Raw genomic sequence first — 16,313 nt, 5'->3', positions numbered from 1 at the left:
TAGAAATCAAAAGAGTGTACTTTCTTTTTCACATGACTATATTGTTGCGGACAATGGGAGGGACAAAAAGTCAAAAAGGTTGAGACTCACTGCTCTAAAGGGGGCATAGTAATGGGAAAAATAAGAAATGGGAGAAAAAATATATATATTTAATGGCTTTTGCGTTCACTCACAATACTTTTGCATATATAGTGTTGTGTTCCCTCAAGAGACTGCATTTCAACATAAGAGTGATTAATAATGACAAATTTAATGGGTGAACTGTCCTTTTAAAAACAATGCATTATAGGAATTAAAATGTATAATGATTTAAGAATTATTCTCAAAAACAATGGAAACATCTCTTTTTTTGAATTTTTTTTTAACAACTCGTTTATTAGGGCAATGCATTAAGCACAGTTTTTGCTTAATTAATTTTTCCTTATCTAATTAATTAAAGGGGATCATAAGGAAAATGACTGTTTAAATTTAACATGCAGATTTTTACCAGGCCTTAACATTTTAAATCTTTGCCATTATAAACAGTAGTTTAAATACAAAATAAAAATATCTTGCGAGTACATTAGATAATGTATTTATTTTTATAGGCCTACATTACAAAAAAAGTTCAACATGTAAAAAAAAAAAACACTTGGAAAAAAATTACACACATAAATACCCAAATACACAAGGCGATTGTATAGCAGTGTCTGTGGATTCATCCTGCTATAAATACAGTAAATATAATCTTCAACTCTATTTGGTTTCATGTTCTATTATACTATTTGCAGTAGATGCTGATATACCTATGAGAGAATTCAAAGTGAATGATACTGATCAGAAGAGTTAGAGTAAAAACACCGGTTATTCATTCAAAATTTCCCCAAAATGATACTTGCCTTATTTGCATAGAGCATACAGAATTTTTCACCTGTAGTTACTAAGATGCAGTCAAATGATGAGATGTCACTGAGTTCACGTTTCTCTAAACGTCACATACGTCGCCCTTGGATTTTAAAGAGGCAGATGAAGCGAGTAATGGGAGCATGTCCAGCGGCGCACAGGTTTGCTGACCCTCCCGATGACCGGTAGCTTGTGGGCGTAGGCACGAGGTGGGAGGGAAGTAAGAGGCGGAGTTGGAGTAAAGCTCGTCTGGAAGCGGCGTCCCTGACAGCGTCGTCCCATCTGCCGCCCGCCGATGATGAAAGCGAATGCCGGAGGTCCAGCCTGAGGCGGCGGAAAACGGGCCTTAGGGAAAATATCTCGGGATTGGCTGGTTGAACGTCCTGGACGTGATGAGGATGACCTGGAACGTGAGACGGAAGATGAGGAGGAGGAAGAGCGGGCAAGAGATCTGCAGACACGGGACAAAAAGAGACCACCGGTGAGAAAATGCCTTTTGACCTTTTGACCTTTTGAACCTTCGCTAAACAATTTTAAGCGTTTTAAATGACAAGACTTGCTAAAGTAGTGTTGGTCAGTATCATTTAAACTAGGGTTAGTTCACCCAAAAATTAAAATTTTGTCATTAATTACTCATCCTCATGTCGTTCCAAACCCGTAAGGCCTTCGTTCATCTTCGTAACACAAATTAAGAGCTTTTTGATGAAATCTGAGAGCTTTCTGTCCCTCCATTGACAGCAACATCATTGCAACTTTCAAGGCCCAGAAAGGTAGTAAAAACATTGTGAAATAGTCCATGTGACTACAGTGGTTCATAGGGGTGGCACGGTACATGAAAAAACATCCGAACCGTTCGGTTCGCTTGTCTCGGTTCGGTGCGTGTGTGCGTCGCGCGGTTCGCACGGTTCGACGCATGCGCAATGTAGCCTTGTGCCCGTGCTACTGCTAATACAATGCTAAATCATAAATCAGACAAATGTAGAATAACATTACAATGTCCAGCAATCGATTTAAATAGTACACTGGGTTTACTTAGACATTTAATGAGATCAACTCCACTAGGCTATATGTTGTTTTTTTCACGTGAATAAATAGGCTACATAGATCGACTGTTCCACGTACCGGTATGTACTTTAATGGTCCAGTGGCAGAACTTGCCAAGCGTGTCAAAGGTTCTGAGTACAACCGCTGAGTTCTAATCTGCACTCGTATATATTTTTCTTTTTCATCAAAACCGATTATGTTTATCAGCGGTTGTATATCAAGCAGGGACAGATTTGTATGAATTTTGTTTTGTGATTTCATCGGAACGAATAGAGTAGCCTAGAGTCTCCTCAACGGACTGAAGCGCGCGTCTGAGTGAAGAATGTGCGGCCGCTGCGGTGTGTGCGCGAGCCACGAGAACACTGTATCAGCGCCACTGATCGCAACGGCAACGAGCACTTTGATCACTTGATTAAAAAAAACACATTTCAGCGCTAGATTGCTTCTTATTTAACAAACGAACGAAACGAACACTTTGCTAGTTAACTGGAAATGTTTTATTTATTTGTATTGGTACATCCGTGCTGGGACATAATATCAACCCTGGCAAAAAGTGGTGACAAATAACTGTCCGACACAGCCCACGGGAAATGAGAAGCTGCGTTTTGCAAACACACCCCATTTATGAAATAAATTAATTAATAATGAGATAATTCAGCTATATATCATATGCTGAAGTAAATTTTTGGAGTGTTAAAGATTAAAAGAAAAAACAACAACAAGAACCGTACAGAACCGAAAACCGTGACCCTAAAACCGTGATACGAACCGAACCGTGGGTTTTGTGAACCGTGCCACCCCTAGTGGTTCAACCTTAATATTATGAAGCGAGAAGAATACTTGTGTGCGCAAAACCCCCCCAAAATAACGACATTATGCAACAATCTCTTCTCTTCCACGTCACTCTCCTACGCTGTTGACGTAGTGTAAACAGTGCAGCGCTTCTGGATTCTACGTCAGAACATCGGCTTTACCACCTTTCTGGGCCTTGAAAGTTGCAATGACGTTGCTGTAAATTGAGGGACAGAAAGCTCTCAGATTTCATCAAAAAGCTCTTCATTTGTGTTACGAAGATGAATGAAGGCCTTACGGGTTTGGAACGACATGAGGATGAATAATTACTGACAGATTTTTCAGTTTTGGGTGAACTAACCCTTTAAGGCAAGACTTAAAGGTCAAAAGGTCAATAGAGTGCAACAGCGCCTGCCCATTTTTTCAGTGGCCTTGGTTCCGGAAGAATTTTTCCCATTAATTTTCCCCAAAGGGATAAAAAAAAAAAAAGTCGTCGTCTTTGTTAAAGCCATTAACCAACCAGTAACGAGGTGAATCACAATCTTTCAAACTTTGATTTAAAAGAAATAAAATCAATATCAGAAAAGTAAAATACAAAACTGGCACTAAAGGACTCAAATCAAAAACGACGGAGATATGTACTTTTGATTTAAAGATGTTGATATAAATAGGGAGACTGACTCTGTTATGACATCTTTTGGTGCAATTTGCTTGTGCGACTCTCTGATTGGTGGATATTTATTTGCAGAATCATGGGTAGTGTAGTTTTCCACCAGGAATTCAACTGCATATACAGATTAACAACCTTGTAGCTCACATTAGGTCTATTTTTAAAGGTTTATAAGTTATCATTAACAATCAGTTCCCCTATGGGAAAAAAAAATTAATAGGAGTTTTACTTCCAGAACCTGACTGTTGCACTCAAGTGGTTTGACTCGTACCTCCCCGGGGCGGTGGCAGCCAGACTGGGTGGTTGTGGCTCCGTACGTGGGCTTCCATCTTGTCGTGGGCTTATGTTCATACTGGCCGTGAGTTGGGGCATTTTGCGTGTACTCTCAAGATTAGGGGCAACACTCGCTAGCTCTTTCTTGCCCTCTAGAGGTTGGCAGGGACCTGCAGGTGGAGCACCAGCTGGTGGCGGGTCAGTGCTGAAGCGTACAGCCAAACTGTCTCCAAAAAAAGAGTAAAGTTCACAGTACATGGCAGGAAGAGATACAGGAGTCCACTCCTCCCATGGGCAGCCAGCTCCACCTGCTTGTAGATGACTTGCAATGCCGAGAGGAGGTTCAGAAAGGGGTTCAGGAGGTGGGCTGAGGCCAGGTGAGCTTTCTCTGAACCCCACAGCCCCTGAGGCAGTGCCTGGTAGAGCAGCAGCACCTCCTTCTGTTGCTACGGTCAAACTGAGTGCCTTCATCTTCAGCAAACGTTCTACCGCCACCTTCAGGCAGGAGATAAAGTGGTCAATTGAGGTTTAGATGAGAGACATTAGGGTTTTGCTAATAGACTGTTGTTTACAAGATAGGGCTGCATAATTAATCAAGATTTTGATATGACTTCTACAGGCTGCAATTTAATTAAATAAATATATGTGCTGCTTATTTCAGAGTGAAGCTCGGCACTGTGTTCTTTTACACGCAAGCAGCTCATACATCTAGTGTTCTCAGTGTCTTAGAGGGGTTTGGTTCACAGTAAAATCTTATGTTGATATATAATAATTTAAGCCAATGTAATGTAATTTAATAAAAATAACTACTACTACATAATGAGTAAAATTATTTCTTTATTATATATTTATATATTTGAAAAGAAAATAACAAAATGTTTTGGCTTCATATTGTGGAGACTTCATATTGTAAGCATTTTTATTATCATTTTATTTTATAGTACGATTATTATTATTATCATTATCATAATATATAATATATGTGTGTGTGTGTGTGTGTGTGTGTGTGTGTATACATATATATATATATAATTTAAAAAATGGCCAAATTGTGCAGCCCAAATAGAAGGTGTCATGGAGACTGCATACTGCATTTAAAAATATAACAATGTACTTGAATAAATCAATGAATGTACTGTATATCAACATCCTGAAAAGCACCATAGTCAATGTCTAATTTTACTTACCAGAATGGCTCCATAGACTTTGTGGCCATCTGCTTTCACCTGAGCGTTAGACACAGAGTAATCATCTAACACAGCTTGTAAATTCGCCCAGTAGGCAGGGAGGTGCGGATACAGCACACGTTCAACAGCCTGTGGCAAACACACACACACACACACAAACAAACAGTATGACATTTAGGAGTAAGAGGTGTATTTGTGGGTGTTGTGCTGTCTGCTGTTTACCTTCCAGCCGAGAGCATGCAGACCCACTACAGCGCCGTAGTGGGAACAGAGAGGTCGAACCGGGTCAGAAAGAACTTTCTGCAGAGACAGAAGGATCTGATGGTATAGCCCACTCACAAGATCACCATGTGTCCTACAAGTCAACATGGGGAAAACCACCAGTCAAACCACACATATGAAATGGGTAAATTGATTAATTAAAGATAAAAAAAAATAAAAGATTTTACTGTAGGATGCTCAAGAAATACCAGAAAATATGGCTGAGTAAAAGGGCTGCGTAGTCTCTCAGGGTCCAGTGATCATTGAGGGGGTTGATGGAGGCAGCCAGAGGCTCCAGGATGCAGTACATGACACTAGACACCAGACTTCGCACATATGAGCCCAGATACAGGTACGGGTTCTGCACCAAACTCTTCACCATGTGTAACAGCCTGTTTAACTGGTCCAGATCATGACTTACCGACTTTACCTAAGAAAAAGAGAGAATCATAGGCCCTGTTTACACCTGGTATTAAGATGTGTTTTGGTCGATCGGATCACAAGTAGACGAGGAGACACATTCCTGTTTACACCTGGTGTTTTAATCCGTCTCTTTTGTCCACTTTCAAACACTTCTGTCCTGATTTCTATGAAGGGAGGGTCTATGGGCGGGTAAATATATGGGCTTTTTCAGATCTTTCAATCTAATGGACAAAATAAGCTCACGTAATTTACATAAGAATGCGCCCAGAGACGACGGAAAAACATACGGAGAGCAGCAGAGAGAGTTTCTGCTCTGACAGCCGCAAGACCAGCCGAACGCTGTGAGTGTGTGTTAGAAATCAGGAATGGTGAGAGAACATTGTGCTTGGTACATTTTTCCAGAGGTGGACAGTAACAAAGTACATTTACTTGAGTACTGTACTTAAGTACACTTTTTGAGTATCCGTACTTTACTTGATTATACATTTTTCTGGAAACTTTTTACTTTAACTTCACTGCATTTGAAAGACAAATATCGTACTTTTTACTCCACTACATTTCTGTCAAGGTCCTTGAGTAGAAAGTAGTAACGTCAGGGGATGATTTTGGTTGCAGGGGTTGCATTTTGGTTGGAAATGAAAGTCGGGTTGACATCAGAACCCGGTGTCAGATTGACGTCAACATCCTACGTCAGACAGACGTTGGATTTTGGTTGGAAACGAAAGTCGGGTTGACGTCAGAACCCGACTGATGTTGGTTTCTCCAGATTTTCATTTTCAACCACAATACAACGTCTGTCCAACGTTGGAGATTAACGTCAATGGATTCTGACATCAATCTGATTTTCATTTTCAACGTTGGGTTTGGTCTTCTAAACGCGAATTTTGTCATTGTTTTGGAGCACACTAGCTTATAGATATCAGTAAGGCTAACATATTCATACTAAAATCCAAAAAACTTTATAGGGCACTATTTGAGGAAACAGCCATTTGGGTGTCTGAAACCATTGTGGACGTTATTGAGTGCACTTATTCAATCTCACATTCAATCCCACTACTGGAACGGTGTTCTAGAAATAAATTTGATACTGATATGAGGGTAGGCAGGTATAGATTCAGAGGCATAAGGTACAGTAAGTATTACATACAACAATGCAACGACAATGCAACAATAATAAAACAATGCATTGACATTTACTTTTTGATACTTAAGTACTTTTAAAAACGAGTACTTCTGTACTTTTACTTAAGTAAAAATCAGTCTTTACAACTTTTACTTGTAACAGAGTAATATTTGACCAGTAGTATCTGTGCTTTCACTCAAGTAAGGAAGTTGTGTACTTTGTCCACCTCTGCATTCATTTGTGGCTGTTTGAACACATTCGACCACATGAGAGTTTAAAGCAATCCGTTCGAATGCGTTTTAAACTACCTCTGGAAGTGGTCAAAAGTGGACAAGCTCAAAACGTTTTAGACCCCGTTTACACCTGTATTTAGCGACGTCCACTTGTTATGCAATCGACCAAAACGCATCTTAATACCTGGTGTAAACAGGGCCATAGATTCTAACATGGTTCAAATAGCCAGTGGTCATGTAACAAGATTCACTAAGTTTTACAGCAATTACAAAAAAAGGCATTATTACACAAGGTAAAAATTAATGAATGCATTTTTACATCCTGGACCAAACGTACCCCACTGATGACGTAAACGAAGTAAGGCAGGAGGGCAGCGATCTTTGAATTGGATTGGAGGTCTAGCAAAGCCACCTGATGGACAAAGTAAAACATTATTATACTAGCAAAACAAAACAAAACTGCTCAGTATCAGCTGTGCTCTGATGTATATTTTAATGTTTTAAAATTTACATTAGTGAAATAAAAGCACTACAGTAAAGTACAATTTCTAAAATATTATTACAATTTAAAATAACTGTTTTCGATTTTAATACATTTATTCCTGTGATGCAAAGCTAAATATTTAGCATCATTACTCCAGTCTTCAGTGTCACATGATCCTTCAGAAACCATTCTAATATGCGGACTTAATGCTCACGAAACATTTCTACCAATAATATAAATGTAAAAAAATTACTGACCCCAAACTTTTGAAAGGTAGTACCTACGTACCTTCATGAGATGTGGGTCCTCTCCTAAAATGGCTCGCGTTATTTGTTGGTAATACTTCAGGAGATCCTCTGATAGAGACTGAACCGCAGTGGGCACTAACAAGAAACAAGCTGTTATGTTATAATAAAACCAACACAGAATAGAGCTGAGAGATATTTACAGTATATTATTTTGATGATGATAATTGATGATGTGATGTGAAATGGTTAATGTGCCCTTTTAGATAGATTCAATACTGTATTTTGTAGTATATAATGGATTTGTTTATATTAGGGCATTTAGATTAAATGTATTATAATTAATTAATTGAGGAGTTTCACTATATATAAAAAGCCCAGACCTGATACAAATGAAAAATAATTTTAAAATAATTTTAAATAAGCAGCAATTCAAATATTTTGAGGTTTACCTGTGCCTTGAGATTCGAGATTGCCTTTCCCATCAAGATATGACACATTCACTGCCGATGAGACAAAACAGACAACATGAATCTTTTCAAAACTTGCAAGATCATAAATTTGAGTCAATTTCACTAATGATACCCGCCTTACCTCGAACCAGCGTTTCTGCACAGCCTTTAGGGATGTTGGTAGCAAGTGCCAACTCCACCAGATTTACCTCCCGATCCTCTACAAAGAAAAGCTCTCCTTCCTTCAGTGGACGGAACGGTAAGGCGTCTTGCGCACCGTAGCCGCAAACTGTCTGTAATATGTACAGCAAGTGTAATGTTGCTCTCCATATGTTAAAGTGTATCAAACAACACCATAATGCACATTTACATTAAAAACGAAGTCAAAGAGATACCTCAGTATTGCTCCACCGTAGCGCTCTATTGAAGTCTTCCACGCATAGTTTCCTTCTCTTTGCATGTCTCATAAACTGGGAGCTGTTCTGTAGAGGGACAAAGAGATGAAATTGGGCTGCTTCTTTGCAGAATATTCGACATCTTTCCTTACAAACACTTGTTTAGAGGAATAAAACACAGCCAAAACATCAACAAAAGCTTAAAGGGATAGTTCACCCAAAAATAAAAATCAGCCCATGATTTACTCACTCTCAAGTCATCCTCTGTGTATATGACTTTCTTCTTTCAGACGAATACATTCGGAGTTATATATTAAAAAAAAATTTCCTGGCTCTTCCGAGCTTTATAATGGCAGTGAATTGCTGTTTCTGTAGTCCATAAAAGTGCATCTATCCATCATAAAAGTGCTCCACACGGCTCCAGGGGGTTAATAAAGGCCTTCTGAAGCGAAGCGATGCGTTTGTGTAAGAAAAAATTCAAGCTTCCGGCCAAACGCAGTCCACTTACGCCTAAAGCGCAACTTGTGATTTCGGAAGTAGCGTATCATGGCGTAGTGTTAAATATCAGCAGTGCGTCGCATTACTCGCATAAGTTGCGCTTTAGACTACAGTGGAGTCCGTATGTTTGTTTGGCTGCAAGTTATTTATTTTACTTTATAAAGTTTTAAATATCGATATTTTTCTTACAACAACGCATGGCTTTGATTCAGAAGGCCTTTATTAGCCCCCCGGAGCCATGCGGAGCACTTTTATGATGGATAGATGCACTTTTGTGGACTTTCACTATCATTATAAAGCTTTGAAGAGCCAGGATATTTTTTAATATAGCTCTGATTGTATTCGTCTGAAAGAAGAATGTAATATACACCTAGGATGGCTTGAGGGTGATTTTCATTTTTGGGTCACATTTGACAGACAGAAGCGCATATCAACACAGCTTTAAAGCAATGGATAGGTGTATAAAAGCAGGCAAAACACGAAAAGCATTCATGATGAATGATGTCAAATAACAGTCATAAAAGCTTCAGATGGAAACTTTCTTAAATAACAGCATATCAGAATTGCTTTAAAAGAATATTCAGACACGTGCATCATGTATTGAAACATGCAACACTTGCACAACATCTGCAAATGCAGACGTCATCATGTAAGTGGAAAAGCTTGCACGGAACAAAAAGCTTTATACGGTAACATGCAATGCATGTCAATATAATGCATTATAAACCCCGAGATGAAAACATGAACTGATTTGTGACCTGTGTTGCCTCTCTGAGTCGGTAACACACATCCTCGGCCAGCAGAGCTGCCACCTCTTCGCTGAGCTCCACTCCGGTGCTCTCGGCCATCAGTTTGATGGATTCCCGGGGCACCTCGGCGAAGCGCCGTTCCTCCGCCATCTTCCCCTTAGAGAGATCACTAAATAAATACGCTGTGAAGTACATTAAAGGTTTAGAGCTAAAGCGGCAAGAATGCGTGGCATCATCAGTCTCTATTCAACTCTCCTCGCTAGGCTGCCTTAGCACACTTGTAATAAAAATGGGGTTAAAAATCATACACCGTACCTTCTTATTGGCGATTGGTGACGTATCAGTTCATAAATGCAAGGTACTTTCTATTTAACTAGCGTTATGTGCCTATATTAGCACAAGCAGCTAAACTCTACAGTCTCCAGACTGTTTATATACAACACACTGGTGAACTTGAAGGAAGCGCCTGATTGGCCGTGAGCTGCGCGCATGCGCATGCATTCATACGCTGGTGATTTTGATTCACCGTAGCAACCGAGTCTTTTGAATCGGTTCAGTAAAGATCGTTGACCCCTTCCTTTTGTAGTTTGCATTTTCTGCCTGGTTCTGCCACAAGTCAGTGCTGAGAAGGTCCGCAGTAAAGTGCAGTTTACTTAAATTATATTTTGAAATAAGTCTTAAATTTGACATTTTCCCTTAAGACTGATCAGAAATTAGAATAGTTCATTGCAGTCAGCAAATTTCCTTTGGCATAAATTTAGCCCAAATGAACCGCTAAAGTGTGGCCCAGATTAGATAGTTTGCCAGCCAACTTCCTTTTCAGCCAGAACTAAACCAACTTCACTCATAGTGAGCCAAATACAAACAAGTGTGGCATGTGTTTTTTTTTTTTATTACTATCCAATATGGTATTATCCATTTAGACATTCATAATTGGTTCTTCAATTTAGATTATTTCACCTTTAAGAGGGTCCTTGGACCAAAGCTTGAAAAGCCCTTCAATAATGTCCTTATATCAAGCAGTAATTACATCCTATTTCCACTACTCAAGGTACAAATTACTATTAATAAAAAAATATTATTCCCAAATTAAGCAATAGTTTCTATAATCCTTACCTAAACTCCACAGCACTACAGACATACCAATAACTGAGGTTTAATCAAAGCAGCTTTCAAATGTTCACATTTCTAGAAAAGACAAAAGTGCAACAAATCCTTTCAGGAAGTTTTATTGAAATCCAAAGACACTGACGTTACTAAAATAACTTAGGTCATTTAGTTTAAAGATCATTTACTTAAAACATTCATAGTCAAATCAGTCATATATACACACACCCCAGTAAAATAAAGTCCCAAGTACAGGCTTAGTTCAGTCTATCAAAAATAAGTGGCCTCTGAAGTACAAGACAGACTTGAATTAAGAAGATAAAGCAAACACTTGAGAATCAGTCTCAAAAGCAGTTAAAAACAAGTGGCATAAAGACTATACACTTAATAAAAACAAGTTAAATATAAGTTTGGCACAGTACAGTCACAGTTAAAAGTTTAGAGCGGTTAACTTCTGGGATCCCACCACAGGATTCACACTTGAGGACCGGCGTTGGTAGCTTTCTCCAACATCTGGAGCCTGAGGGCCAGAGGTAGCAGCAGGTCATTCAGATGTTGGCTGCTGAAGGTGAACGCATTGTTGGCCACCGCTTCCACTGACGGTGGCGTGATCGGACCAGAGCCGGCGGGGAACACCGGCGAGGCCATAGCGGATGGAGGCGGAGATGGAGATGAACACATGTCCGAGACTGGCGAAATGGATCCTCCATTGAGCATCTGATGAGGCCAGGATGTGCGGTTCAAGTTGACACCTTTGATTGTATTGGGAAGCCCATGCTGGAACCGGCAACGGGTGCCATACAGACAGAAACCAAAAGCGCTAAAGGTGCGACAGAGGGCACCGCGAGGCTTCCACTCTTGGGATTGTGATGGAGACGGCCAGGTTCGCTCTTCCTCTCCACCGTCTGATTCAGAGCCACCCTCGACATGAAGGAAATGGCATCTGGTGCCAAAAGGGCAAACCCCAAACGCACGATAGGTACGGCACGGTACATTCCTGCGCCGGGGACGGACGGGCCTTTGCTCTTTAAGGTTGTGCACAAACAGACAACGCGTGCCATAAACGCAGTAGCCGGCGGTATGGTAGGTACGACACAGCTCGGTTTTGTACTTGGGATGGCGGGAGGGTACGTGGAGATCGTGAAGGCCGTGGGCAAACTGGCAGCGTTCGGCATACTTGCAGGTACCCGTCTCAGCATAGCGGCTGCACAGTTCGGTCTTGTAGCGAGTGGAGCAGAGCCAGGGGGTCATCGGAGGGGATGATGGAGACTCAACCAGGGGAAGCAAAGCCTCGGCAAGGGACAAGCTCCCTCGCCCTAGACCCTCTGTTTCAGGGAAGAAAGCCTCATTCAGGCCTTCAGTAGGGAACAGAAACAGGTCATCTTGACTGGTCTAGAATGAAAGGAAAGAATTTTTAGAGTTTCAAAATATAAGGTCACCATTGACAGGAAGCATAGCAAACATTCAGTCATCATTAATTTGCACTTCACCACTGCCTAGAAACCACAGTACATTTATTTTTATTAGTCATTTTAACATTTGGTTAACACATTCTGTTGTATAGAAGTAACGTTGTACCAACAGTTCTACTAACTCAGAGTGTTAGAGTATTAGTAGACTGGTAGAGTTAGAATAAGTTGACATGTAGTTACTATAAAGTTTCTGAATAAGACTGACACAGCAAAGCAGCTTTTAAACATTTTAGTGAACTTATAAGTCTCCGTTACAATTGTTTACATATGTTAACGCTACTTTTTCCTTCTCTCCTGCTTCCGCAGTCTCAACACAAACAAACTAAAGCGCCCCCTTGTGGACTGAATAAACAATGTCTGATTTCAAACTAAATCGTATACATTAGTTACAAAGTTACTTATAGTCAGTAGAGTGTTGTAGGAGCACCACAAGAGTTAACGGTTTACGAATACTCTGAGAGTTAGTAGACCTGTAGGTGATGTTGTAAAGTTACATAACCAACAGAATATTCAAAGAGGACCATTTAAATAAAGGGTTACCACATTTTAACTAGAAGTTGTAATAATCATTTCAGTGACTCCCATTACAGTTGCTCACAGCATTTTGTTATGTGAAAGACATTTTAATAATACATCAAAAGAAGTGGTGCCATGCATTAATCTTAAAGAAAGACAAAAATAAACAACTCACCTCAAACATTGCTGTGCGTTTCTGGACTGCTTTACACAACTCAACGGCAGCTCAATAAAACGAGGGCTGTGTCGTTCAAAAAATAACGCTAACGCAACCAAAACACCTGATTGAACTCTGGACAAACACTCGACTCCTTGCTTTATCCCAGGTGGAAGACGCGGACTAAACCCTGTGATTGGCAAGTCCCACGTAGCGACAAATGTTCGGCCTTTGGTTTTAAAGCCGGATTCCGTTCCCGCGTTCCATTTAAAATGTGAATCAGCTGTGAAGCGTGAACATTCGAATCAGCCAATCAGGTTTGACGAAAGTGGGAGTCAATCTAATTTGGAAGCGATGATGCTTTTGTCTGCTGCGTGCGGGTGTTTTGAATTTGATCAAATTTGGGATATCGCCGCTGCCTTGTAGTATTTACTGGAATAAACATTTGACAAGGAGCTTGTTGGCCGACTTCAAAGAGCAAACTCTGAATATACACGCAGGCCCATCCTGTATCAATTACCGCGTCACACCTCGAGCTGTTAATTGAGCGTTTGGTCTGTGAGTCTTTGTGTTATGCTTATTGTGAGGCTTTACATGAGGATGTACATTTACTCCAGTCCGCACACAATAAGCAATCGAGCATTACAATCTTAAATATCCCACTTAACTGATTCGAAAAGGAAACAATAAAAAATAAACTTAATAGGAGATTTATGAGAATACAATTTTTTTTTTAAAATCCATTTGCCATATAAAAGTTACAAATTGATAAATATTTTTTTCATTGAAAACTTCGACTGAATGGATGCCTGTGGCCTTAAATCATAATAGATTTTTATATTAATGTGCTTTGTTGCTTAACCACCCATTAATAAACCTAACTGTTAAAGATTTTAAATCAGCTAAGCAATAGAGGCTGTAATGTATATATTTATTTTTCATACAGTAGCCTACAGTTCATTCAATGATAGACCTCATGTTTAATTCACACAGCACAGTTTTGTCACAGGAATGTTTTTTGTTCTTGTGGAAATATGCATTTTCAACGTTACATCGACTTTAGATCATTAAAAGTTACAAAATCATACAAACATATTGAACCGACTGTATGCCCACAGACACCCTTTAATTTTTGCAGCTTGGAAGAAGCTTGCTAATGTCAAGCCAGTATTTGTCCATAGCAGACACACCGTTACTTTAAATATTTTTTCCCCCTGTATTGGTTTCGTCTCCTTAATTTGTTACTTGAGATTCTGAATTAGGACTGTTCGGACCTGGGAGTTACCTGACCATGTTTGTAGTTTTTAACACTTTTTATTCATGTTTGTAGTTCTAGATCCCCCAAAGCGTAATGGGTTGTGGGCAATATAAGCCATTATAGTGAGTACGGATCCACACTTTGGAAATACCAGAAATAGTAGACCATCCAGGGACTTTTGGCATATTCTTTTTTCAACAAACTATGCTTTGAGACACACTTATTGTAATCTTACATACTATTTAGGATGGATAGTATGACCATTGGGGACGCGGGGAATATTTCTCAAAATTAAAGCTTGTAAAAAATTACCTTCGCTCCACAATGAATTAGGAACGGTTAAATGGACTTGCTTTTCAACATTAACAGAGAACCTGGCCTGCCCAGCAGATTTCTTATGAAGCCGTTATTGAAGACTTTGCTTCAAAAAACAAAGAAACAAAAGCAGAAGAGTGCCTCTCTGTGAGGTCATGGCCATGATAGCATGCTTAATAAAGGAATAAGACATGGTCCAGATGACCTTTCATTCTTTAGATAATATATTTTACCTTATTTAAAGTTTAAGTAGCCTAATATAGGCCCGGTTTCACAGACAGGGCTTAGACTAAACCTGGATTAGGCCTTAGTTCAAATTAGGGCATTTAAGTTTTTATAAACGTGCCTTGGTAAAAAAAACAAACAAAAAAAAACACCTTATTGCTGTGAATCTTGCACAACATTGGCTCCAACATAAATTTTAAAAATTCAAAATGTAGAACCAGCCCTGTTTCCACTATGTCAAGAGGTTTGAATTAAGGATGATCAGCTGCTTCAAGTCCCTGTTGTTCCTGACCCATCTCTTGTCTGTCACACATGGGCAAAGGCATCCTCCAACAATATGGATCATCAGATATGCCAGAAGAATTGTGGCGGAGTGGCTGCCATTCTCCAACACCTTATCTGAGGAAATAAAAACAAAGACACTCAAAACAAATTCACAGATGTCCCGTTAGGATAAATAATAGATAATAAATGTGTATGTGTGTGTGTCCGCTCTTACTCTTACTCAGTGGATGATTTCTGAAGCTGGTGGGAATAAGTCCTTGCTGATTTCAAACCTATGTTCTCCATTGCCAGCACACCATAGTAAATGATGTTCATGTCTTGGTAATATTTTGCCCTTGTGTCATCATCATCATCATCATCAGTCGAGCTGGGCTAGAGGTCGACGAGAGGTTTCCCTCCTTTCGGTTTCTTTTGCCTAGGCACGGCAAAAAGACAGTTCCATTGTTTCCGGTTCTTTGCCAACTCGCTGATTTCCTTTTCGCTGAGAGTGATCATGCTTTTGTCGGTGATGTGGCGTGATATTTGTTCGCGGTACGATATTCGTGGTGCCCCGCGCCTGTTTGTTGGTTTGATCTGTGACTCATATAAGATGAAACGTTTGACCGGTTCGTCTTCTGCCATGCGAATGCAGTGGCCTGTGAACTTAAGCTGGCGATCGCATATAGTTGTGCTTATTGGCACCTGTTGAACCGTCTCGTATAAATGTTCATTTGTGATATGATCGTTCTTCTGGTCTATACCAAGCATGATGCGGTAACAGTTTGTTGCATATGCGTCGAGTCGATTCGCTAGATGTTTAGTGAGGATCCATGTTTCGCAGCCATAAAGCAAGATGGAGATGCAAGCGGCTTTGAAGAGTCGAATCTTGAAGTTGATCTTGGTCTTGGGTGCTTTTAGGATGGATTTGAGTTTGTGAAACGCTACCCAAGCTAAACCGATTCGAACATTGACGTCTTTGTTTGTTGATCCTACGTAGGCGCCTAGGTATTTGAAGTCATTTACGATGGCTACCTCTTGGTCATCTATCTTCAGTGCGGGAGCAGGAGTTGCGTCTTTCTGTATGTTCAGGCGCATTTGCTCGGTTTTGTTGATATTTATCTCTAGGCCTACTTGGCGTGCTTGTATTTTGAGTGCGGTGACTTGTTTTTGTTGTTGCTCTGCGTTTCCTTCAAGTAGGGCGATGTCGTCAGCAAAAGCTAGGTCATTCACTTTGTGACTTAGCACGCAAGTTGATGCGCGTAAAGTTCTGTAACTTCCATCTGTTTCC

The 16,313-nt window shown here is 40.0% G+C and overlaps 2 protein-coding genes across 4 annotated transcripts; both read right to left on the bottom strand.

Moving 5' to 3' along the window:
- Positions 1–562: 562 nt before the first annotated feature.
- On the bottom strand, positions 563–10,174 carry taf6l (TAF6-like RNA polymerase II, p300/CBP-associated factor (PCAF)-associated factor). Of its 2 annotated transcripts, none has more exons than XM_082157006.1 (12): positions 10,027–10,174; positions 9,721–9,893; positions 8,465–8,551; positions 8,212–8,362; positions 8,070–8,120; positions 7,661–7,755; positions 7,226–7,300; positions 5,319–5,539; positions 5,071–5,203; positions 4,849–4,977; positions 3,660–4,156; positions 563–1,333 (listed from the first exon to the last, which is right to left on the bottom strand). In XM_082157006.1, exons 2-12 carry the CDS (start codon positions 9,859–9,861, stop codon positions 994–996), a joined length of 1,920 nt encoding a protein of 639 aa, XP_082013132.1. In that variant the 5' UTR covers positions 9,862–9,893; positions 10,027–10,174; the 3' UTR covers positions 563–993. The 2 variants fall into 2 exon arrangements, with proteins under 2 accessions (XP_082013132.1, XP_082013133.1); XM_082157007.1 differs by having other exon boundaries at positions 563–1,285.
- Positions 10,175–10,924: 750 nt separating this feature from the next.
- cth1 (cysteine three histidine 1) lies at positions 10,925–13,489 on the bottom strand. Of its 2 annotated transcripts, none has more exons than XM_082162230.1 (2): positions 12,982–13,489; positions 10,925–12,210 (listed from the first exon to the last, which is right to left on the bottom strand). In XM_082162230.1, the coding sequence occupies exons 1-2, from the start codon at positions 12,988–12,990 to the stop codon at positions 11,293–11,295; spliced, it is 927 nt and encodes a 308-aa protein (XP_082018356.1). In that variant the 5' UTR covers positions 12,991–13,489; the 3' UTR covers positions 10,925–11,292. The 2 variants fall into 2 exon arrangements, with proteins under 2 accessions (XP_082018356.1, XP_082018357.1); XM_082162231.1 differs by lacking the exon at positions 12,982–13,489 and adding an exon at positions 12,517–12,577.
- Between the last annotated feature and the right edge of the window lie 2,824 nt (positions 13,490–16,313).

Source organism: Leuciscus leuciscus (assembly GCF_965113295.1).
Source record: "Leuciscus leuciscus genome assembly, chromosome: 2".
In the NCBI taxonomy this organism is placed as follows: domain Eukaryota; kingdom Metazoa; phylum Chordata; class Actinopteri; order Cypriniformes; family Leuciscidae; genus Leuciscus; species Leuciscus leuciscus.
The sequence above is the reverse complement of the archived record's forward strand: the minus strand, read 5'-3'. Positions and strand labels throughout refer to the sequence as shown.